Source organism: Octopus sinensis, linkage group LG1, assembly GCF_006345805.1.
Source record: "Octopus sinensis linkage group LG1, ASM634580v1, whole genome shotgun sequence".
Taxonomy (NCBI): Eukaryota; Metazoa; Mollusca; class Cephalopoda; order Octopoda; family Octopodidae; genus Octopus; species Octopus sinensis.
In genome coordinates, this window is record NC_042997.1 from 41,289,930 (window position 1) to 41,313,480 (window position 23,551).

General features: G+C 41.4%; 1 protein-coding gene across 1 annotated transcript in view; it reads right to left on the bottom strand.

Moving 5' to 3' along the window:
* Positions 1–14,439, bottom strand: part of LOC115208759 (protein mono-ADP-ribosyltransferase PARP14-like) — a 119,690-nt gene extending 105,251 nt beyond the window's left edge. The window contains 2 exon segments of the mRNA XM_036500243.1: positions 5,850–5,884; positions 14,318–14,439. Of these exon segments, the coding sequence (XP_036356136.1) occupies positions 5,850–5,862 (13 nt within the window). The 5' untranslated portion in view covers positions 5,863–5,884; positions 14,318–14,439.
* Between the last annotated feature and the right edge of the window lie 9,112 nt (positions 14,440–23,551).

The window sequence follows — 23,551 nt, forward strand, 5'->3', positions numbered from 1 at the left end:
GCTAGAGTAAGAATAGCCTGGGCAAAGTTCAGAGAGCTCTTACCTCTGCTCATGACAAAAAGCCTCTCGCTCAGAGTAAAAGATAGACTGTATGATGCATGTGTATGAACAGCCATGCTACATGGCAGTGAAACATGGGCTGTGACTGCTGAGGATATGCGTAAGCTCACAAGGAATGAAGCCAGTATGCTCCGATGGATTTGTAATGTCAGTGTTCATACTCGACAGAGTGTAAGTACCTTGAGAGAAAAGTTGGACCTAAGAAGTATCAGTTGTGGCGTGCAAGAGAGACGTTTGCGCTGGTATGGTCATGAGGCGAGAATGGATGTGGATAGCTGTGTGAAAAAATGCTACAACCTAGCAGTTGAGGGAACCTGTGGAAGAGGTAGACTCAGGAAAACCTGGGACGAGGTGGTGAACCACGACCTTCGAACTTTAGGTCTCACCAAGGAAATGACTAACTAGACCTTTGGAAGTATGCTGTGCGTGAGAAGACCCGGCAGGACAAGTGAGGCCATAACCTGTAGCCTCTATCTGGGATGTAGCCAGTCCACTTATGCATACCTTTCCTTCTTGGGACACAAAACTCTACTTGTGGAGACCTGCTGAGGCAAGTGAAAATCAAAATCAAAATCGAAATCGATTAACATCAATGGAAATTGTAGCTGTGATGCCAGTGGCACGTAAGAGAACCATTTGAACACCAGTGACGCCCCAACTGGCCTCCGTGCCAGTGGTACATAAAAAGCCCCATCCAATCGTGGCCGTTTGGCAGGCCCGACTGACACCTGTGCCGGTGGCACGTAAAAAGCACCCACTACACTCACAGAGTGGTTGGAGTTAGGAAGGGCATCCAGCCATAGAAACATTGCTGGATCAGACTGGGCCTGGTGCAGCCTTCTGGCTTCCCAGACCCCAGTTGAACCATCCAACCCATGCTAGCATGGAAAGTGGAATCTAAACGATGATGATGATGGTGATCTATAAAACCTGTTACAGCTTGTCTATTTTTATGTTTTTTGATTTATTATTAGTGTTGCTTAATATGTTTTGACAAAATTGCTGTTTCTTTTCAGATATCATCTGAAAAACGGAATTAAAATTCATTAAAATGACAGATCTATCGGACTTTCAAAGAGGACAAATTATTGGTGCCCTTATCGCAGGCACTAGCATAACAGAAACAGCCAAAATGCTTGGCAAATCAAGAAGTACTGCCTCAAAAGTAATGATACCCTTAGAAAAAGAGGGAAAAACCTCCTCAAAAGAAAACTCTGGAAGAAAAGCAAAACTTTCAGATAGGGACTGTAAGACTCTTATGTGAATTGTTAGAAAGAATCACAAAAATACAACTCCCAAAAATACTGGAGAGCTTAATAAGCACCTCGAGAATCCAGTTTCCACAAAAGCTGTTCACCAGGAGCCACACAAAGCTGGATATTACAGGAGGGCTGCAATCAGAAAACCACTACTTTCAAAAACAAACATTGCAAAGCATTCAGAGTGGAGTAAAAACCTACAGAATTGGTCACTAGAGCAGTGGAAGAATGTTATTTTCTTAGACAAGTCATCCTTTACCTTATTTCTGACCACCAGCCGAGTGTATGTGTGGAGACAGCCAAAAGAAGCATTTAACCAAGACTGCCTTCTTCCAACTTCTAAACATGGAGGAGGATCTGTGATGATCGGAGGGAAGGGGCCTATATTTTGGAGATGCACCAGCTCAATGGTTTCCCTTCATGGCAGAATTAATAGTCAAGACTATTTAAGCATTTCATCTGATCAAATTCATCCTATGGTTGCAGAACTGTTTGTGGAGTGAAAAGAAATCCTTCAGGATGATAATGCACCAATTCACACAGCTAAAGTTGTTACTGAATGGCACAAGGAACATTCTAGTGAAGTTGAACATCTTATCTGGCCACTTTAGTCCTCAGATCTCAATATTATTGAACATTTTTGATGCATTTTAGAAAAACATGTAAGGAGTCGATATCCTCCACCATCAGGAACTGGAGACTGTTTTAGCTGAAGAATGGACAAAAATACCTTTGGAGAAAATTCAAACTTTGTATGAGTCCATACCTCATAGAATTCAAGCTGTAATTACTGGCAAAGGCTGTCCTGCCCCATATTAAAATAAATTTGTTTGAAACTGTAAGGTGTTTCCATTATTTTGTCCAATTATTTTGTATATATATTATGTCCCGTGTTGGTGGCACGTAAAAGCACCATCCGTTCGTGTCCATTGCCAGCCTCGCCTGGCCCCGTGCCGGTGACACGTAAAAGCACCATCCGTTCGTGGCCGTTTGCCAGCTCTGTCTGGCACCTGTGCGGGTGGCACGTAAAAAGCACCCACTACACTCACGGAGTGGTTGGCGTTAGGAAGGGCATCCAGCCGTAGAAACACTGCCAGATCTGACTGGGCCTGATGAAGCCTTCCAGCTTCACAGACCCCAGTTGAACCGTCCAACCCATGCTAGCACGGAGAACGGACGCTAAATGATGATGATGATGATGATGATTATTTTGTATATGAGACGCAGTTCGGTTTTGTGCCAGGGAAAAACACCCCTGATGCTATATTTCTGGTAAGGCAACTGCAGGAGAAATACATAGCCAAAGAAAAACATCTGTACTTGGCTTTTGTTGACTTGGAGAAAGCCTTTGACAGGGTCCCCTGATTCCTTATCTGTTGGGCAATGCAAAAACTAAGGATCGACAAGTGGTTAGTAAGAGCTGTACAGACCTTGTATAGGGATGCTGTCAATAAGGTGAAGGTTGGCAACAACGAGTATAGTGAAGAATTCCAGGTAGAAGTAGGGGTTCACCAAGGACCAGTGCTCAGCCCCCTCTTATTCATTATAGTCATCCAGGCAATAACAGAGGAATTCAAGACAGGCTTCTCCTGGGAGCTTCTCTATGCTGATGATCTTGCTCTAATTGTTGAGCCACTGCCAGAACTAGAAATGAAGTTCCAGGTGTGGAAGCAAGTTCTAGAATTGAAGGGCCTTAGAGTCAATGTCGTAAAAACCAAAGTCCTAGTAAGTAGGAAAGCAAATAAATCACAAATCCCTTTCAGGTAGATGGCCCTGCCCGATCTGTAGAAAAAGCATTGGTAGAAACTCCATAAGATGTACCCAGAGTAAGCTATGGACACATAAGAGGTGCAGCAATATCAAAGGAAAGTTAACCAGGATGATAGTGTTTGTGTGCAGCTGATGCACAGGTGCAATAAACACTGAAGATGTTCAGAAAACAGATTCTATCACATGCCAAGGGATGAAACTAGAAGTAGTTGATAGGTTCTGCTCCCTAGGCAACCGAGTCTGTAGTGTGGGTGATTGCTCTGAAAACGTTGCCACTAGAATAAGAATAGGTTGGGCAAAGTTCAGAGAGCTCCTACCTCTGCTGGTAACGAAGTGCCGCTCACTCAGAGTGAAAGGTAGATTGTATGATGCACATGTGTGAACAGCCATGCTACTCAGCTGTGAAACACGGGCCATGACTGTTGAGGATATACGTAGGGTTAAAAGAAATGAAGCTAGTATGATCTGCTGGATGTCTAATGTCAGTGTGCATGTATGGCAGAGTGTAAGCATCTGGAAAGAAATATTGGACATTAGAAGCATCAGATGTGGTGTACAAGAGAGATGACCTTGCTGTATATGGATGAAGAGAGCTGAGTGAAGAAGTGTCATACCCTAACAGTGGAAGGAACCCATGGAAGAGGGAGACCCAGGAAGACATGGGATGAGGTGGTGAAGCACGACCTTTGAACATTGGGCTTCACAGAAGCAATGACAAGAGACCGAGACTTTTAGAGATATGCTGTGACTGAGAAGACCCAGCAAGCAAAGTGAGACCACAGCCATAGACTACACCAATGTCGCATAACCAGCCCTTTAAAAGTACCTTTGAATCCCCATGTGATGTGCAATGCTTGAGAGGACATATTAAATCGAGTAAAATCAAAATCAAAAATCAGAAACCAAAAGCAAATCAAGATTGAAATCAAAATGGAAATGGAAATTGTAGTTGTGAGCAATGCCAGTGCCACCTGACTGGCACTTGTGCTGGTGGCACGTAATAAGCACCATTCAAGTGTGGATCGATGTCAGTGCCACCTGACTAGCTCCCTGTGCCAGTGGCATGCAAAAATCACCCACTATACTCTCAGAGTGGTTGGTGTTAGGAAGGGCATCTAGCTATAGAAACCTTGTCAGGTCAGATTGGAGCCTAGTGCAGCCTCTTGGCTTGCCAGTCCCCAGTTAAATTGTCCAACCCATGCTAGCATAGAAAATGGACGTTAAACGATAATGATGATATATATATATATATATATATGAGAGAGAGAGAGAGAGAGAGAGACAGACAGACAGACAGACAGACAAACAGATAGATAGATAGATATACATATGATTAATCTATAATAGTGGTTAATATATTCTTAAGGTCAAATTTGAATCACTCATAAGTACTTCTCGCCTCCATCGCTAAGTCAGTTCCAAACCAAATTCAATTCAGTTTTTTTCAGCAATAATGGTCCATCCAAAGCTACATTTGGATATAAATAATTGAAATTTCATCGTCATCATCGTTCATTAGAAAAAAAGTTAGGTCAAAATATTTGAGGTGAAAATGAGAAAGTCAAGTGAAAAACTGATTTTGAATGAAAATATTTCAATAATTTTGAAAGAAATTGACTTTAAAAGAATGTGCTCAATGAGATGAATTTTTTGTGAGAAACTCATTAAAAGATATTAGCCACAAAACAGTGGTGTGGCTTTAAATGACCCAAAAATATGTTAAGTAACCTACCCCCCCACCCCACCCCAATTGATTTTAAATCAAAATATGTGAATTATTTTAAAAGGAAATTATACAAAAGTTGTGTCAGAATGAAAGTGCTCTATGATAGGAATGTTACAGTGAAAGCCTTGTCAATAAATATTAGCTATAAAACAAGTGACAAAAACAAAAGGTGATTATTTTTAACAAATTAAAATATTTCTGTAATTTTAAGATATTTAGCATTATAGAAGATGGTAGGTGATGTCAGGGCTTACTTAATGGTACAGCTTAACTGAAATTAAAGAGGTACACGCTTTGATTCTCTGTAGTGGCTTGTGAGGCCACTCTTCTTTTTATGTGTCTTTCAAAGGTATTTACCTCATCTGCTAAGCTGTTTTCACAACAATTCTATATTCAGGTTTGTTTTATTTTCTGCAAATATATCACCTCACTTGGTACTTCAAAGTTTGTCTCTCAAAATATATCATTCACCCATGGCAGTCAGCATTTCTAGGATTCATCACAAATTCAGTTATTTTCAATTTAAGTTAATATTTTGGAATTTGAAATTTCTTTGTATTAAGTAGGTGTATGCATCTTGGGAAGTCATCTGGGAGTGGGAGGTGGAGTTACCGTGATGGTTCAGAAAAATCTGGATCTTGCAATACAGATGATCTTCCTGGATCCGGAAGGTAGGTTGGTGGTTTTGGACGTGAAAGACTGTGAAGGACATACTTTCAGGCTAGTTGCTGTCTATGCATCATCATAATGGACATCATGACCATGATGTTTATGATGATGATGATGCTCATGATGATGATGATGATGATGATGATGAAGATGGTGATGATGATGGTGATTATCATAGTGATGACGGTGATGTTGATGGTAAGTTTATAATTATGAAGCTGATGATAATGATGATGCTGCTGCTGATGATGATGGGTAAAGGTTTTATTGATTTATTTCTGTAAATTTTCACAAGTATCATTTTTGAAAATTTAAGTCAAAAAGAGAAAATTTTACAAAACTATGATTAAAAAATAAATAAATACCTTTCTCCGCCATGATTTCAACATGTAATTTTGCTCTGCAAATGAAAAGAAAATAATTAGGAAAAACATTGTTAAGTTATTAAATACATCATTTGTTGTCAAAGTAAATTCTCTCTCTCTCTCTCTCCTATCACTTCTCTTTCTCCCATATAATTACAGTTAAGAGAGAGATCAGAACAACTGGGCAGGACTCAGACAGGAATCCATCTCCACCCTTTACCATTCAGATTCCTCAGCCAAATGCAATGCTTATCTATTCACATTGTTTTGAATCGATGCCATTATCTCATAGCTTAAACATTGTGATAATGTGATTATTTTTTTAGCATGACATTGTAGGGCCGGTGTTACAGAGGATGGATCTTGCCAGTTTAAATATAAAACATGTTATATGTTTGGGCCAGATATGGCCAGTTTAAACGCTAAAAGGTTAATTGACAACATTGTGCAAGGTAATAAGGTTTACATGTGTTTGTGAGAATGTACAAAAGATATTTTCACATTTAACAAAGTCAGCTGAATAACTTGTTAGCCAAACGTGTGATAGAAAATGAATGCACAAATGCCTGTGTTTATAAAATCAAAATGTTTATCAGTTGACAATGGTTGACAGCAAGCAAAAACACTGTCCAGTTTTTAAGCTGGTAAGAGGTATTGTCATGGAAGGTGCAAACAAGGGGCTCTGTATGATTTTGCTCAAAATGCAAGTGAATCTGCAGTGTGTGTACCATCAGCAAGTGAAGTCTGCATATGTGTGCAGTAGGTTCAGAGAAAGACGTGCAACAGTTGGACAGTATTTTCCCAGTGTGTTTTCTGCAAACAACACATTGGTCTTTAACCACATAATACGGCAATTGTGATTGGTCAATTGCTTCGTTGGGGTTGTGGTACTCCTGTCACAATGCCAGTCACCGTGACTCCAGCTAAAATGTGGAAAGCAAAGAAACCAAAATCTGCTGCTTTTTTCGTTTCGTTTTTTAACAGATTAATGTGCAACTTTTGGGTTACAACTGGCCAATCAATAAGGCTCAGCAAATTCTCAACAAGCCATACTTGGATGCCTTACCAATGCATTACATAAAGAATCTTCAAAGTTGAATATAATTAGGAGTAAGTTGACTGTGCTTGAGGTTGTTTTACCAATCTTTGTGCATATAACATGGATAGACATTCTCTCTTACTGCTTTGATTGACCAACTTAGAACACACACACACACACACACACACACACACAGTGTCTCTCTCCACCCCCCTCTCTCTCTTAATGAAACTCTAAAAGGCAACATATTATTAAAGACAAACATTTACATTGAAATTACATTTAGACAACTTATTTTCCTGTGCATACACTTGATAAACCTCATTCAGATGTTTTACATATTTTGTAAAAACAACTATCTTACAACTTACTGAAAAATAGGTGTTCTTTCTGTTGTACAATGCCAAAAGTTCTGGTTTCAATTTCACCAATTGTATTTCATTTGGAAAATGAAAGAAAATTGTTTGCTCAACTCTTAAATCTAGTTACAATAAAATCTTCCGGTGGACAGGAGGTGCATCTAGGGATGAAGACTAATCTTACGGAGGCTAAAAACACAGATGTGACTAAATTGCTAAAATGTGGACAAGTGGCACAAGGGGAGGATGAAACTGAGCCCAAGATGTTAAAGGACTTAAGTAGAGAAGGTATTCTTTGGTTGTCTCATGTATTCCAAATGGCTTGGAACTCTGGAAAGACACCAAAGCAATGGCAGGTCAGAGTGGTAATCATCATTTTCAAAAAGAGAGAAGAAGGGAAGGGAGAGAGAGAAAGAGAATCCTAATCTCCTCTATGGAAGACAGGAACCCGAAGAAATTCTGGTAAAAAATAATGAGGGGAAGATAAAGTTTCTAAATACACTCATATCACAAATACAAATTGCAACATAAAAAAAAAATAGAAAATTTCAATTGAAGTTGAGCTGTAATTTTATAAGTCATACTGAAATTTTACAAAATTCCATTTATTAAATCTACAAAAATTTATTTATTTGAGCAGTTCAATAGATAAATTTTTCCAAAACATTATTTCCAAATTCATTAGCAGATAATTAAAGAAAAAAAAACCTATCAAAAAAAAAAAAGACTTGACCTTTATTTGTAGCTATTCCGAAAGACTGTCTGCTCCTTTTTCAAGAGTCGCATGTCTAAGTGAAAATGAGCGGAGCCCTTTCTATGACAAACATTAAGCAGACGCAATGTTACAAGAAAAAAATTGATTTCAATTGGAGTTGAACTGCTTTTTTCTCCCTTTCAACATTGCCTGTTGCAATTCCTTTCACTCTCGTCTTCCATTCTACCTCCTTCACAACAGCAACTACCGAGAGAAAACAGGCTCGCTCCTCCCTGTTCAGGGAGGTCAGCGGAACAATCTTAATTACAGATTCGCTCAGCAGTTGTACTCTTCTCGAATGCAACAGCAGGTGTTCAACATAAGCTCAGAGCTCAGTCACCCTGGAGCATTGCACAATCGCGTGCAGGACAGTTTCACTGTCCCGCTCGTATCTTGCACAAGCCGGTGAAGGTGCACACCCATGTCTAAAGAGCTTATCTCGAATGGGTAAAGCTCCTCTGTAACATTGCCAGGCCAGGGACTTTTGGTAATTATCCATAGGCCCCGGTCCGAATGTTCTTTGGAACAGGCTGGCCAGTTGATCTCTGTTGAAGCCTAGGGTTTCTCCCAGGACGTCGTCACGCTTAAACTCTACTAACCCTCTATAGAAGAACAAGGTAGTACCCCCGCCACCGGCGTTGCCTGACTGGGAGAGAAGCACGAGTGCCTGATCGCACTCTGCATGCCACATGCCCAACCTCGGTCTACAATTGATCCATGGGTTCAGTTTGGTAAACGATGTGAACTGTGGAAATAACAGCTTGACAAACGGAGACCACACCAGCTCACCGTCCAGGTAAAGCCAGAGGGGCCTAAGCCTGAGCACATGTCTGTGCATTTTTTTCCACAGCATCCCTAACCCACCCCTCAGCAGCTTTTGACAGCAGATAGAGTGCCTTACAAGAGGTCTGCTGCCCCTCCACAAAAAGCGAAAGAGCATGCGTTCCTGCTTGTTCAGCCACAAATCGGGGCAAAGCATGGCAGTCAGGCGATAAACACCTCTGCAACCTCCGTCTCCCCCTTTCAAGGATAGCTTCCACTCAGACCAGGTCTGAGTTAGGAGAGCCGCCTTTCTTGCCATCTCGCTCCAATTCTTCTCTATCTGGAGATCTGGACCTAACCAGATACCAAGCATTTTCATGGGCCCTTCCGTCCAACGTCCTACAAGTTGCAAGCTGACCGATTTATCCCGGTTGACTTTCGCTCCTGCCACCGCTTCGTAATCTCTTAAGGCCTCACCCGCCCACTGTAGGTGCTCAACCCGGGATCTGATGACGGTGATGTCGTCCGCATACGCTGAAGCTGACTTTCCGCACCCTAGATCTTGTGGAGCACCCCTCATAGTTTCCAACCTCCTCAGCAATGGCTCGAGGGCCAAAACGTAGAGAAGCGGGGAGAGAGGGCACCCTTGACGTACTGAACGTTCAAAACGAAACGGCTCCGAAAAGAAACTGTTCACCCAAACTACCGATTTGCTGTTGCTGTATAAAGCATTGATCCATCTGTCGAAGTTCGGGCCAAAGCCAGCCACCGCCAGATACTGATGATCTACCCTATCGAATGCTTTTGATTGGTCCAAATGGACCATAGCCCCACCCTTGCCAGGAATCCTATTTACCCTAAGGCATAGCATAGAAAGTGGAGATTGTCGTGGATGGTCCTTCCAGGGATGGCGCAAGGTTGTGCCTTGCCAACAAGTTCACCCACGACCTGCGCCTTATTGCTAAGACCTTGGCCAAAATCTTCAACTCTGCGTTAAGCAGAGTGATGGGCTGAAAATTATCAATTAAATTCCCTTTGTTTGGGTCCTTTCTTAACAGCGCTACCACCCCTCGGCTCACAGACTTAGGAATTCTCCTGTTCTGCTGCCAGTTGGTGTACACGCATGCAAGTAGGTGCCCAAACAAGTCTGGCATGCTACTATAGAGTTCATAAGGCAGACCATCGAGTCCTGGCAATTTGTCCCCGCCGCAGTCTGCCAACACATCCTCGACTTCTTAGGCTGTGATCAGCGCTTCACAAGATTCCACATCTGGCCTCGATAGATGCAGTGAACTGGCCAGGAAGTCTGCGAGCTTCTCCCCGTGCTCCAGTCCACCACTTCTCCCAGATAGCTGGGCGAAAAGATCGTGAAACACCTTGCATATCTCCACAGGTTCGTTTACTGATCGACCATTTGGGTCTGTCAAAGATCGAATGGTTGAGTTGTTGCCATGCTGACCCTCTACCGCCCGGGCCTATCCGGCTGCATTGATCCCTTCTTGTCTCATTGTACAGATCTTAGCCCTGACAATGCACCTTTCATGTTTAGCTTGGAGATACTGGTCGAGTGTCAACCTCGCCGCTAACACTTTCGATGCATTGCCTGACCTCATTGCCTCATCTACTGCCTTAACTAGTTCCTTTTCTAATTTGTTTCTAGAACTAGCTAATTCTTTGCTAAACCTAATTGACTCAAATTTGATGGCTCTTTTCAGGGCGTACCACCGTTTGTTGTTGATAATAGGGCCGGTTAATGCCCTCATTACTAACTGTCTAATCTGCTTCCTGTAGGCTTCACAGTCCAATAGTGACTTGTTTAGCTTCCAGTAACTGATACCTTGTCTACACATACTATCTAGGTCAAACGTACAGGTCACTAATTTGTGATCACTGTAGCTGACGATATGGTGTTGTGGACAGCTAAATATTTTCTAATCTTTCCTTCTAGTAATGATTCTATCTATGTAAGATCTGGACGACTCCTCATTTCTTGCCCAGGTCCATGCTGGAACATGTGGGTGGTCCAGTCTGAATCGATCTGCCAACTCGAAATGACTTAGCAGATCATTGAGGTGAGGTAATTCCTTCCTATTCTTTCTCGAGCCAACATAATCTACGCGTGCATCGCAAATTGTGTTGAAGTCACCTAGCAATACTAACATGTTCGACGTGCTGAGAAAATTCTCTAGGCTTTTGAAGTAATCTTTCTGCTCAGCTTTTCCTTCGCAGGGAGCATAGACAGCGACCAGCCTGAACACTTTACCACTGCTGTGCATCCCATCAAAAATGATCAACCTGCCTTCCGGATCTATAAAGACAGTTCTAATCTCTAAATACAGGTTTTTCCTGACCAGCACTGCTGCTCCTCCGCCCCCTCCTGGTCGACAGGGAGAAATGTATTTCCCATAGCCATTTAGAAGGGGCAAAAAAGCCTGCAGCCCACTCAGTCTGGATTTGGTAGTTACAATTATGTCCAAACGATGTGACCCAAGGTCGTTAAGGAGATAGCGTTAAGGAGGTCGCAAACATTTAAACAACTGAGTTTAAAACTTACTGTTTTAACGGGAGAGAGGGTGTAGTTTCCTCCTCCTCTTTTTTGTCTGTGAGTGTTGTGGTTTGCGACATCATTTTTTTCGCGAATTGCCTGTACAGATGGCTTGAAAAGTTCAACTGTAACAGGCCGATGTCCTCTGCAAACGATTTTTTTAGTTCGAAATAGTCTGTGTTGTCTATGGTATAAAACTCGACATTTTCAAGAATTATACTATCTAAATCTGTTGCGATATATTTTTTCGCCGATTTCATTAAACCAATTTCGTCTCTTAAGAGTTTATTATTTTCGTTTATCGCCGTGAAGGTGTTTCTCTTTTTTATATTAGGCGATTGTGGAGGGGTGTGTGTGTGCTTGTAGACGCGTCAGTGTTTGTAGGTGTGTGTGTGCTTGTGGTAGGTGTCTGTGTGTTTTTTTGGCTACGTGTGTGTTTGCGACTGTATTTGTGGGTGAGGGTGTGCTTGTCTGTCTCGGAGCATAGTCCTGTGTATCCAAAGAGGGTGGGTATTTTCGTTTCCATCTTCTTTTTGAAGGTTCCACGGTGACCCACTCCTGGTTGTTGTTGTTTTCTCCTGCTGTCGGCTGTACTTCAGCAATATGTGTGCGCGACGTGGCTGCTATTTCTAGCGGTGTGGTCGTTGTCTTTGGTGTCGTGCTTGCCTCTTCTGCTGCGTTTTCTTTGGCTGTCTTCTTCTTACAGTTCAACCTTATGTGGCCTTTCTCGCCACATTTGTAACACCTGGGCTTTCTCCCCACAACTACCACCATCAGGCTGGTATTTTCCCCAATTATAAGTGAACTGGGCATTTTTTCTAAATCTAAGGGGTTTGCTTGAATGACAAGCTCTAAATCTTGTCCAAACTAGTTCATGTGGTGATATCTCTTTGAAGAATTGTAATTTCTTCCTCTTTGCCCATGAGAATAGCGGCTACCACCCAGGCCACATCTATTTCGGATGGTGTATCACTGACCCTGATTTTTTAGGTTCTTCTTAAGTAAATCGGCGGGAAAACTACTTCTTCCGACTTCAATGTCATTGTTGAATGTTCCCTGGCTTTTTCTTTGCTAGGGAAACGCACCTCTACAGTGCCGAAGCGACTACCTCTCGTTATATAACTTGTTTGTTGCCATATTGGCCTCAAGCATTTTTCTATCGCTTCCCTCGGCACGAAGTCAATTTTCCTATTTTTCACATGGTACGTCTTATATATCAAAGTTTTTCTCTCCGTCGCGTTAATTAATTCACTGGGACGGAGCAACTTCACATTTTCACCTTCTTTTTTGAGAAGTCCTTGAAATTTCTTTAATTCTTTTGTTAATAACTATATTTTCGCAGGGGCGAGTTGCTGCACTCGCAAAATTTATTTTCGACTTTTCCTCTTGTTTAGCCTCGCTCGACATCTTGTCTGCTTTTGTAACGCGCGCGTGAGACGCCTCTATACTTTTACCTTCCTCCTCCCACATTTTCTTCTCTCTGCCTTCAAACAAATTTTCAAAGTTTTCCTCGGACTTGGAAGAAATTGGTGGCAAATTCATGTTTTTTGCCGTTTCCCCCTTGAAACAAGGGGGAAACAACAGTAAAACTTTGCTGCAACAGCAGAAAAGAAGTGGTCTCGACGACCAAAACAGTAAATTTTCACAATTTTCGGCACAAAAACAATCTTTCACTGCGGAGCAAAGAATAACACGACCGATGAGATAGAGAGAGAGAGAGAGAAGGAGGAGGAAGGAAAGAAAGGAAAAAGAGAGAAAGAAAGAAGGAAAGAGAGAAAGAGAGAAAGAAAACATCGAAACAAAAACCCATGTGTCATGTTACGGCCTTTTAACGCCGCACCCAAAAAATCAAAATAAAAGCAATAAAATTAAGACTGAAAATGAATCGCAGTAAAAAGGGTGAAGTAACGTGTAAATATATTTCCGTGATCAACAAACATTACAGAGTAACCTTTTACTAAAGCGGCTTCATTTAATAGGAAACCTGTTGGGAAATCTTGGATAAATAATTCCCATGTTTTCGATGATAACAAATTATTCTGATTTCGCTAAAAACCACACGGCATTTCAAACTCTGAATCTGTCCCTCCCACCCTGCATTTATCAATGTATACAGGTATTGTATATGTGTGTGTATATGTATGAAATGTATACTATATCTGTATGTATGTATGGTGTATTATATCAATTAATAAAGAACCGAAAAAAAAAGAAAATCTGTTTATTCAGAGATTCTCTCAAACCAAATCCAAACAAGTTTCCACATACCTCTTCGGTTGCTTCTCACTACAACCCCTGTTTCAGTCCTAGCCCGCATTTGCTATATTTTCATTCTACTGGGACGGCGGTCATTTGCCAGAAATGCCCCCGTCGTCTTAAATATCAACATGAAACTGACGTGTTAGTATCCCTGATAGTGAAACAATTGTCTTCTTCTAGGGTGTGGCCTATATGAGGAGATTTGGCTGCCATTTCTAGCTTCACGTACGTTAAAACTTTCAACATAATTTTATGGAATCCAGGTAACAACAAAAATTAACAGGAAAACTATGGGAGTTTTGTCCAGAGGAGGGGGATTGTCCGAGGGAATTTTGTCCTAGGGGGACATAAATTATTTGTGACTTTATTACAGGTCTTCCTTTAAATGACCAGGAAAACATGGCATACCTTACACAGGTGCCCCATCCATCGATTTTGTTTGTTCGTAACTTTCAGAAAAGTTGATGTTCTTGAATGAAATTTACTAGAAATAGCTTCAAGAGGTTCCAATGATGGGGGAAAATATCGATGGCTTTGCAGACATACATAATGACACACATCACATATAACCACAAAACTTGGAAATACGTACACACGCGCACACACACATTCTTAAAATTGAGAGGAAACAAATCCATATAGTTATAATGTAGTGAAAAGAATTGAAAGTGATTTTGTAAAGTACTTGTAAAGCAATGGAGAGACAGGATTAAAGAAATTAAATTAGGAAGATGTAAAACGAAAACTTACCTCGTAACAACTCTGAGTAAAACTGAAACTTGAATCTTTATTTGATCGTTTGTAAGCTGTTGATTGGTTTAACAATAACTTTGTATGACATCAGTGTTTTTCCCAGAAAAAACCGCTTCCCCTCTGCCCTCTTCTATACGATTTATTTTGCAAGAAAACTTTGTGACAAAAGTTTATTGTTATTATTTTCAACACACGACATAAAGAAAACTTTTCAAAAGAAGAAAAAACCTTAAATAGTTTTTATTATAGGAAATGAAGTCGAATGTAGGTTAGAGAAGATTTCTCTTTCATTTTTGACGCCTGGAGAGACTTCACTTTCATTTTTGACACCTCGAGAGACTTCACTTTCATTTTTGTCAGTCACCACAGAATTTATCTGGTTTTTTCCAATGTTAGCCATAAGTTGGTGCGTTCGTCTACAAACCTTCAATTGGTGTGTCCAAGTACACGCACACATATATATTAAACCAAGGTTTTCTGCTACCGTATACCTTATAGCTAGGATTATACATAGTAAGGTAATACACCAGGAGTGCCAATGGAAACGGCTATCCCTTAGATTGTTGCATAACCACAAATTTATATCTTGATTAACACACACACACACATATATATACCTACACGCACACACACACGCATATAATATGTGTATATATATATATATATATATATCAAATGTAAGGATAAAATTCTTTTCGAAAAAAATATATTTCTCGAAAAAAATTTTATCAATGGCCAGCATATTAAAAAATACCTTTAACGGTTAAATTTATAAACAATTCATAAATGAGGGCAAAGGAAAAGATTTCTAATGCCAAATATGCCGAAAAATTGGACATATTGTCCATTAACCATGTAATTTTTTCACAATACGCACGCTACTCGAAAAAAGGCCGACAGAAATTTCTAAAAAATTCCATTATTACCATATCGGACCGATTTCAGAGTTAGCTACTAAGAGCCCTCTCTTCTTCAGTGATACATGTGGCAACAAAAAATAGATCCGTCTGAGACACATCTGATGGAAACGTTCCAGTTGTTTAAGGTGGTATCGATATGTGACCCATGTCTCACCGGCATAGAGAAGAGAAGGGAGCACACATGCCTTGTACACCTTTATCTTTGTCTTTCTGCATATGTCTTGCCGACTCCAGAGGCGCTTTTCTAGCCTTTCGAAAGCAACACTTGCTTTCCTAAACCTATATGGAATTTCATCATCCAAATTGCTATATCTATTAATAGTGCTTCCCACGTAGACAAACTGATCAAGTACATCAAGTCGTTTACCATACACATAGATATTTGGTACACTATACTGCTTACCAGGGGCAGGTTGGTACAGGACAACTGTTTTCTTGAGATTGACTGTCAATCCTAAGGCACTACAAGCATCAGAGAATGCATTCAAAATGTATTGCATATCAATCTCTGTGTGCACTACTAGATCACAATCATCTGCATACAAAGGGTCTCTTATGATAGAGGTAAATCCTTTGTTTTTGCAGCAAAGCGCCTGATATTAAATATGCTGCCAGAGGTTTGATAATGGATGTAAACACCATATCTGCAGTTTCTGAATGCAATACAGAAAAACCATTGCAAAATATATGGCAAATACATATTTCCAGAATATTTCCCTGTTTCACTCCATTTTGTATTGAAATGGGCTCCGACATTTTCCCTCTAACATTCACCCTACCATTCATGTCTTCATGAAAAGACCTAACCAAAGCAAGGAACTTTTCAGGACACCCAAGTTTCTGGAGAACTCTCCACAATCCTTTTCTATTGACAGTATCAAAGGCTTTTGTCAGATCGACAAAAACCTGATACAAATCCACACACTTCTCCTGAAGCTGTCCAGCTGAAAAGATCATATCAGCACTGCCACGTCCCACACGAAAGCCAGATTGACTTTCTGGAAGAACACAATGTGCAATGTGTTTCAGCAGATGATCCAGAAGTGCCCTGCATAAAACCTTTCCTATGACAGAAAGCAATGATATTCCCCTATAGTTACCACAATCATTCCTGTTGCTCTTTCCCTTATAGAAGACCATCATTACTGTATCTCTCCAGTCCTCAGGTACAGATTCATTAGCCCATATCCTGCCAAACAAAGAGTGAAGTTGCTGCAGAATTTTCTCACCAACATGCTGTATCAACTCCGCGTGTATTCCATCCATACCTGGAGATCTCCCATTATTCATCCTTGAGACAGCTTCCACAACTTCTTCCAACTTTGGTGGTTCTGCGAGAGCCGCCTTCACAGGTAATCCATGGATGAGATTGAGAACATTGTCATTAACTATGGACTGCTGATTCAAAAGTTCATCAAAGTGTTCTTGCCACTTTCACAGAATTCCTTGTGAATCACAAAGAAGTTCTTTACCATTCCTGCTTCGAAGTGGTGTCATTAGAGAAGTTGGTCCATAAACTTCTTGCAAAAGACCATACAACAGCTTTGTGTTATTGGAATCCGAAGATGCCTGTATCTCATCAGCCTTCTTACTCCACCACGTATCCCTCACCTGAGAGAACCTCTGCCTCACACGTGATTTCACATCCTTGAGTTCCCTATGCAACACTTCCCTTTCCTGTGGCTTTGCTGACAAATAGCGTGACAAAGTACGTCTTTTGTCAACCAATAAATCATCTATATGTTCATCCTTTTCTTTAAACCAATCTTGATGCTTTCTTTGTATCAATCCCAGAACTTTCGTGCCTATATCATAAACTGACTTTTTAAGCTGTCGATCAATCCTTCCCAATATCTGCAGCATTCATTTCCTCTCGTAAAGTTCTCTTCACACTATTACACCTAAGACAATCAACATTCAGTCTTTTAGGCAGGGTCATCCCTGCAGCTCGGATTTTATGTTTTGTGACTAATTTCACTTTTGCACGTACTAGGCAGTGGTCAGTCCAACACTCAGCTCCACGAAGAACACGAACACACTGCACATCCGGTCTGTCATGCACCCTAACAAGGATGTAATCCAGAATATGCCATTCTTTAGATGCAGGATGCATCTTAAACTTATTCTTTTGTTGAAACATGGTATTGGTAACACACAGACGCAGCTCCTCGCACATCTGCAGCAAAAGCATGCCATTACTATTACACTTCCCCACCCCATGCTTTCCAGTTACAGTCCATGTGTTAAAATCCCTACCCACTCTAGCATTAAAGTCACCCAGTACAATGACTTCGTCTGCCCGAGGGATATTTCTTATAATGCCCTTCAAAGCATGGTAGAAAGAAACATTTTCGTCATCAGTATAGCATATAGTTGGCGCATACACACTCACCAAGGTCAGATAATTTCCTTTAACCAAAGAAGTGGCATTTGCTGTTAAGGCTACTCTTGTGGACAAGTTGGAAGAATTTCCAGTTGGGATTAACAAGTGTCTTAGGTCCATACTAGGTGTAAGCTATGGACTTAAGACACTCGTTAATCCCGACTGGGAATTCTTTCAACTTGTCCACATGAGTAGCCTTAACAGCAAATGCCACTCCAGCTTCTCTAAACTCTTCATTCCTCCCTTACCAAAAGAATGTATATTTTCCACAAGATTCTGTAAGATGACCATCTCCAGCTAATCTCATCTCAGATAAAGCAACGATGTCAAGATCATAGCATTGAAGCTCCTTCGCAACAAGAGCAGTCCTTCATTCAGGACATTCTGAGGACTTGTGGTCAAGCAGTGTCCGTACATTCCAACAGCCAATATTCAATATTTTCTTTGGTTCTATCATAGTAGCACGATGATGGCTGGGTTCAGACTGTGATGCTCTGGAGCCCCAGCTGTGCCAGGCTCTTTCATCTGATGTGGTTCCAGAGTCCTTACTGCCATTTATTTTTATATTGTTTTGGTACATCATTGATTGTTTACTTTTTAAGGCTACAGCCAGCCATTCAGTTGAGACTCACAGCACTTTCAACAATCATCAATGTTGTTATCATGCAATGCCTGTGCAAGAAGATTTTTTTTAAAGTGAAGAAAGGCTGTGCACTGAGTCAATCTCACTCACTAAGCAACAGCAGCCATGACCCGAAAAAAGAACAAGTCAACATCATCAGTAACCACTCAGCCGCAGGTTTTATGTTGGAGCTATCCCAGTTATCCAAGTTGCTTTCTCCTAGAAGTATGCCCTAACAAGGGCTAGGGGTCCTTCACTCCCAATGGTTTAACCGCGTGATCAGTATTCGGTCTGATTATTTCTATGTCCCCGTGCAAGATACAGCCATAAACTGGATAAAATAGATATGAGGGGGAAAAAAACACATACAAAATATACATAAATATACGATATGGAATATATAAAAAAAAACTATATTTAATGAGCAAACTATAAAAATATGCAATATATAAAATTAGTGAGAAAAAGGGGCATATTCAGCTATTAAAGTCTTATCACACAATTACTTATTTATTCTCTAAATTTTGTCTTAGATTGTCTGATGGAGAACTCTCAGATTTTTCAAGTCTATCTTACTATTATTAACATTGCTGTCTCCTTAAACTATGCTAGGCAGATCCCCCCAAAATATTTCCTCTCGCATGTTCTTGACCACTTCCCTCATCTCTCTATTTTACTCTGTCTGTCTCTCTCTATTGATTACCACTCGCTTCACCAAGACTTCCTCCACCGCCATCGCCCTATATAAACTAGCGCATGCACATGGACACCCACTCGCTTTCAATCACCTGCCAAAGAATAACGGATCGCTGATGTACAAATAAGAATTTATCAAACTTCGTTTCGTCTACTTTACTATTTCTGTGCAGATCATTATCCTTTCCACTATTAGTTCTTTTCAATATTCTGTCTAGTTCAGTAACATGCCATCATGTAAATATAGTTTTCAATAGTCTCGTCTTCCTTGTTGTTCCCTTAAGATAACCTTAGTTTATGCATTTCTTTAACCCAACATATTCATTGATTCATTCATCTATTAAAGTCTTATCACACAATTACTTATTTATTCTCTAAATTTTGTCTTAGATTGTCTGACGGAGAACTCTCCGATTTTTCAAGTCTATTTTACTATTATTACCATTTGCTGTCTCGTTAAACTATGATTAGCAGACCCTCTTCCTAGTCCGAGGTGTGCCCACTCTCCCACCCCCTCCACCTGTACCAGAAGTTCCTATCGTTCCTATCCTTTCTCATCCCTGGGTTGCTTCCCATGAACACTGCAAAAGGCATTTCGCCATCCCCACCCCCAGTCTCGGTCTATCTCCTATGTAAGGTAATGTTCATATAGTGCAAAATATGAAAGGGTAGTGTTATGCAGGTTGAACTGAAGGCTACTGTATTGCTTGCTCATGAATACTGCGAAATGCGAGTTTTCTTTTCAGGTACATGAAGCTACTGTCCCCTGCCCCAGGGTCTCATGGGCCCACACCTTCCACACCCTCAGGGTTCGCACTCTCAACGTTGGCACACTGAAAGGTAGGTCTAGTGAGATTGTTGAGATGGTTGAACGGAGATGTGTCGATATGTGCTGCATTCATGAAGTGGAGAGGAGGTTCTGCTAGGTTCCTCACAGGCAAAGAACACAGGTACACTGGCAACACTGACAGGGTCAGGGGCGTGGGTATACTTCTCACTGAAAAATGAGTAGATAAGGTAATTGAGGTAATCAGAGTATGCGACAGAATACTTAAGATTAGATTAGTGCTTCACCATGGGTTAGCAACCATTATATTGGGCTATGCCCTTCAGCCGGGGCTACCCAATGGACAGAAATACAGATTCTATGACACCCTACTGGAGACTACCTTGTTGACGAATGACAGGGACCTTCTCTTTTCTCTCTGGTGACTTCAATGGACATGTTGGACAACATACAGGGGGCTTCCATGGCGTACATGGAGGCTACGGTTATGGTTCCCACAAACGAGGAGGGAACCAAGCTGCTGGAGTTCTGCAATGCAAATGATCTTATGGTTTGCAACATTAACTTCAGGAAACCTACCAGTCAACTACCGATCGGGCAGACATACTAGCCAAATTGACTACATCCTTGCCAGAAAAAGGGAAAGATGGCTGCTTATAAATGCCAAAACCTTCCCAGGTGAAGAATGTACCCCACAACATAGACTGGTACTTAGTGAATTTAGGATCAAGACTAAGTGGATGCCTAGAAGACAACTAGCATGGAGAAGAAGGGTCTGGAAGATATAAGATCCTGTGAATGGACAGAGATTTAGAGACATATTACTCGAAGCCTTTGATGAAATAGAAGATATAGCTTCACGTGGTGTAGAAGATAACTGGAGGTTTCTACGGGACAACATGCTGAGAGCCACTGACCAGATCTGTGGATGGTGCAAAGTCCCCTCTCGACTCAAAATAACGTGGTGGTGGAACAATGTTGTTGACAGGGCTAAAAGAGAAAAGAGACAGGCTTGGAAGGACTGGAAGAACGGTGGAAGCAGGGAACTGTATCAGACTGCCAAAAGGAAAGCTAGGAGACAGGTTTATTTAGCCAGAGGGAAGTAGATAAGAAAAAAAATTACCAATGTTTCTCTCCGCCGTGAGTACCAAAGACTTGAGGTATTATCATGTTGCAGACAAGTGTATGAGAGAGAATCATGATGTGGGTAGGAGAGTATGAGAGAGAATCATGATGTGGTAGGAGAGAAATGTGTTCGCATGGATGATGGTTCTCTTGCACTAAATGAGGCTGCAAAGAGAGAGATTTGTAGATGCCACTATCAAAGGTTGCTGAACGAAGGAGTTCATACCCAATGACTGGTGTGATGTAGCTGCATAATAGTCAACTGCTACAAAGTAAAGGTGATGCTTTAGGCTACAAATAATTACAGAGGTATCAAGCTGTTGGATCAGGTAATGAATATCACGGAGAGGGTCATAGCCCAACTAATTGGGGAAAGAGTCAGTTTGGATGAGATGCAGTTTGGTTTCGGGCCAGGGAAAAGCACCACCAATGCCATATTTCTGGTGAGACAGTTTCAAGTGAAATACATAGCCAAAGATAAAACTCTGTACCTGGCTTTCATTGACATAGAGAAAGCCTTTGACAGGGTTCCCTGATCCCATATCTGGTGGTCAATGAGGAAACTAGGGATAGGTGAATGGTTAGTGAGAGCCATGCAAGCCACGTACAGGGACAGTGTCAGTAAAGTGAAGGTTGGCAACAAGTACAGTGAAGAATTCTGGGTAGAGGTAGGGGTCCACCAAGGTTCAGTCCTCAGCCTGCTCCTATTTATCATAGTCCTCCAATCAATAATGGGGGAATTTAAGACAGGATGCCCATGGGAGCTCCTCTATGCTGATGACCTTGCTCTAATTGCTGAGTCACTATCAGAACTAGAGGAGAAGTTTCAAGTGTGGAAACAAGGATTAGAATCGAAGGGCCTTAGAGTCAACCTAGCTACAACAAAAGTCCTAATAAGTAGGAGGGCAGGAAAGCCACAAATCCCTTCAGGTAGATGGCCCTGTTCGATCTGTAGTAGAGGCATAGGTAGAAACTCTATAAGATGTACCTAGTGTAAGCTATGTATACATAAGAGGTGCAGTAATATCAAAGGAAGGCTAATTGGGAAGATAGTTTTTGTATGTGGCAGATGCTCGGGTGTGATAAACATTGAAAATGCGCAGAGACCAACTTCTCCCACATTCCAGGGAGAAAAACTAGAAGTAGTTGATAGCTTCCTTTACCTAGGTGACCAAGTCTGTAGCGGCGGAGGGTGCGCTGAAAGTGTAGCTGCTAGAATAAGAATAGCCTGGGCTAAGTTCAGAGAGCTCTTACCTCTGCTGGTGACAAAGGGCCTCTTGCTCAGAGTAAAAGTTAGACTGTATGACGCGTGTGTACAAACAGCCATGCTACATGGCAGTGAAACATGGGTCCTGACTGCTGAGGACATGCATAAGCTCGCAAGGAATGAAGCCAGCATGCTCCAATGGATGTGTAATGTCAGTGTGCATACTCAAACAGAGTGTTAGCGCCTTGAGAGAAAGGTTGGAGCTAAGAAGCATCAGATGTAGTGTGCAAGAGAGAGATGACTTCGCTGGTATGGTCATGTGGCGAGAATGGATGTGGATAGCTGTGTGAAAAAGTGCCACACCCAAGCGGTTGAGGGAACCTGTGGAAGAGGTAGACCCAGGATGAGGTTGTGAAGCATGACCTTTGAATATTGGGCGTAACCAAGGCAATGACTAGTGACTGGGACCTCTAGAAATATGCTGTGCTTAAGAAGACCTGGCAATCGCAAGTGAGACCATAACCTTCTTGGCAAGTGCAAGTGAGACCATAACCTTGTGGCGTATGCTAGGGGTGTAACCAGTCCACTTATGCATGCCTTTCCTTCATTGGACACTAAACTCAGCTTTTGAAGACCAGTTGAGGTAAATGAAATCGAAATCAAATTCGATGACTGGCATCCGTGCTAGTGGAGTGCTAAGAGTACCATACAAGTGAGATTATTGTCACAGCAACAAGCTGGCCTCCGTGCCGATGGCACGTTAAAAACACCATTCGTGCATGATTGTTACCTGCGTCGCCTTACTAGCATTTGTGCTGGGAGCACAGGAAAAAAAACATTCAAGCGAGGTCATTGCCAGTGACGCTGGACTGGCTCCTGTGAAGGTGGAACATAAAAAGCACCATTTGAGCATAGCTGTTGCCAGTACCACTTAACTAGCCCTCATGCCGGTGGCACATAAAAAGCACCCACTACACTCTCGGAATGGTTGGCATCAGGAAGGGCATTCAGCTGTAGAAACTCTGCCAGATCAGATTGGAGTCTGGTGCAGCCATCTGGTTCGCCAGACTTCAGTCAATCGTCCAACCCATGCTAGCATGGGAAGCGGACGTTAAACGATGATGATGATGATATAATTACATACATATTGGATGGCCGTTAACTCTTAAGAGTTCCTCCACCGTTTGACGGGTCTTGTTTTTCATCCCACAGGGTGTCCAATAAACACCTGCCTTACTAATACATACATACATGTATGCATGCATACATACATACATCATGATTAAATACAACTGAGAGAGAATACTGTACCAACACAAACAATGAAACATACAAAAGTGATGCAGAAACCTTTCTCTATAGCAGTAGGTAAACCGCAGAACTGGAAGGGACCTAGCAGGAGGATATTGGTACAAGAAGCTGATATTTGTAAAGAAACCAATTGATATGTATGTTCAAAAGGAGTATGGAAGGTCAGGCTGATATGCCAAA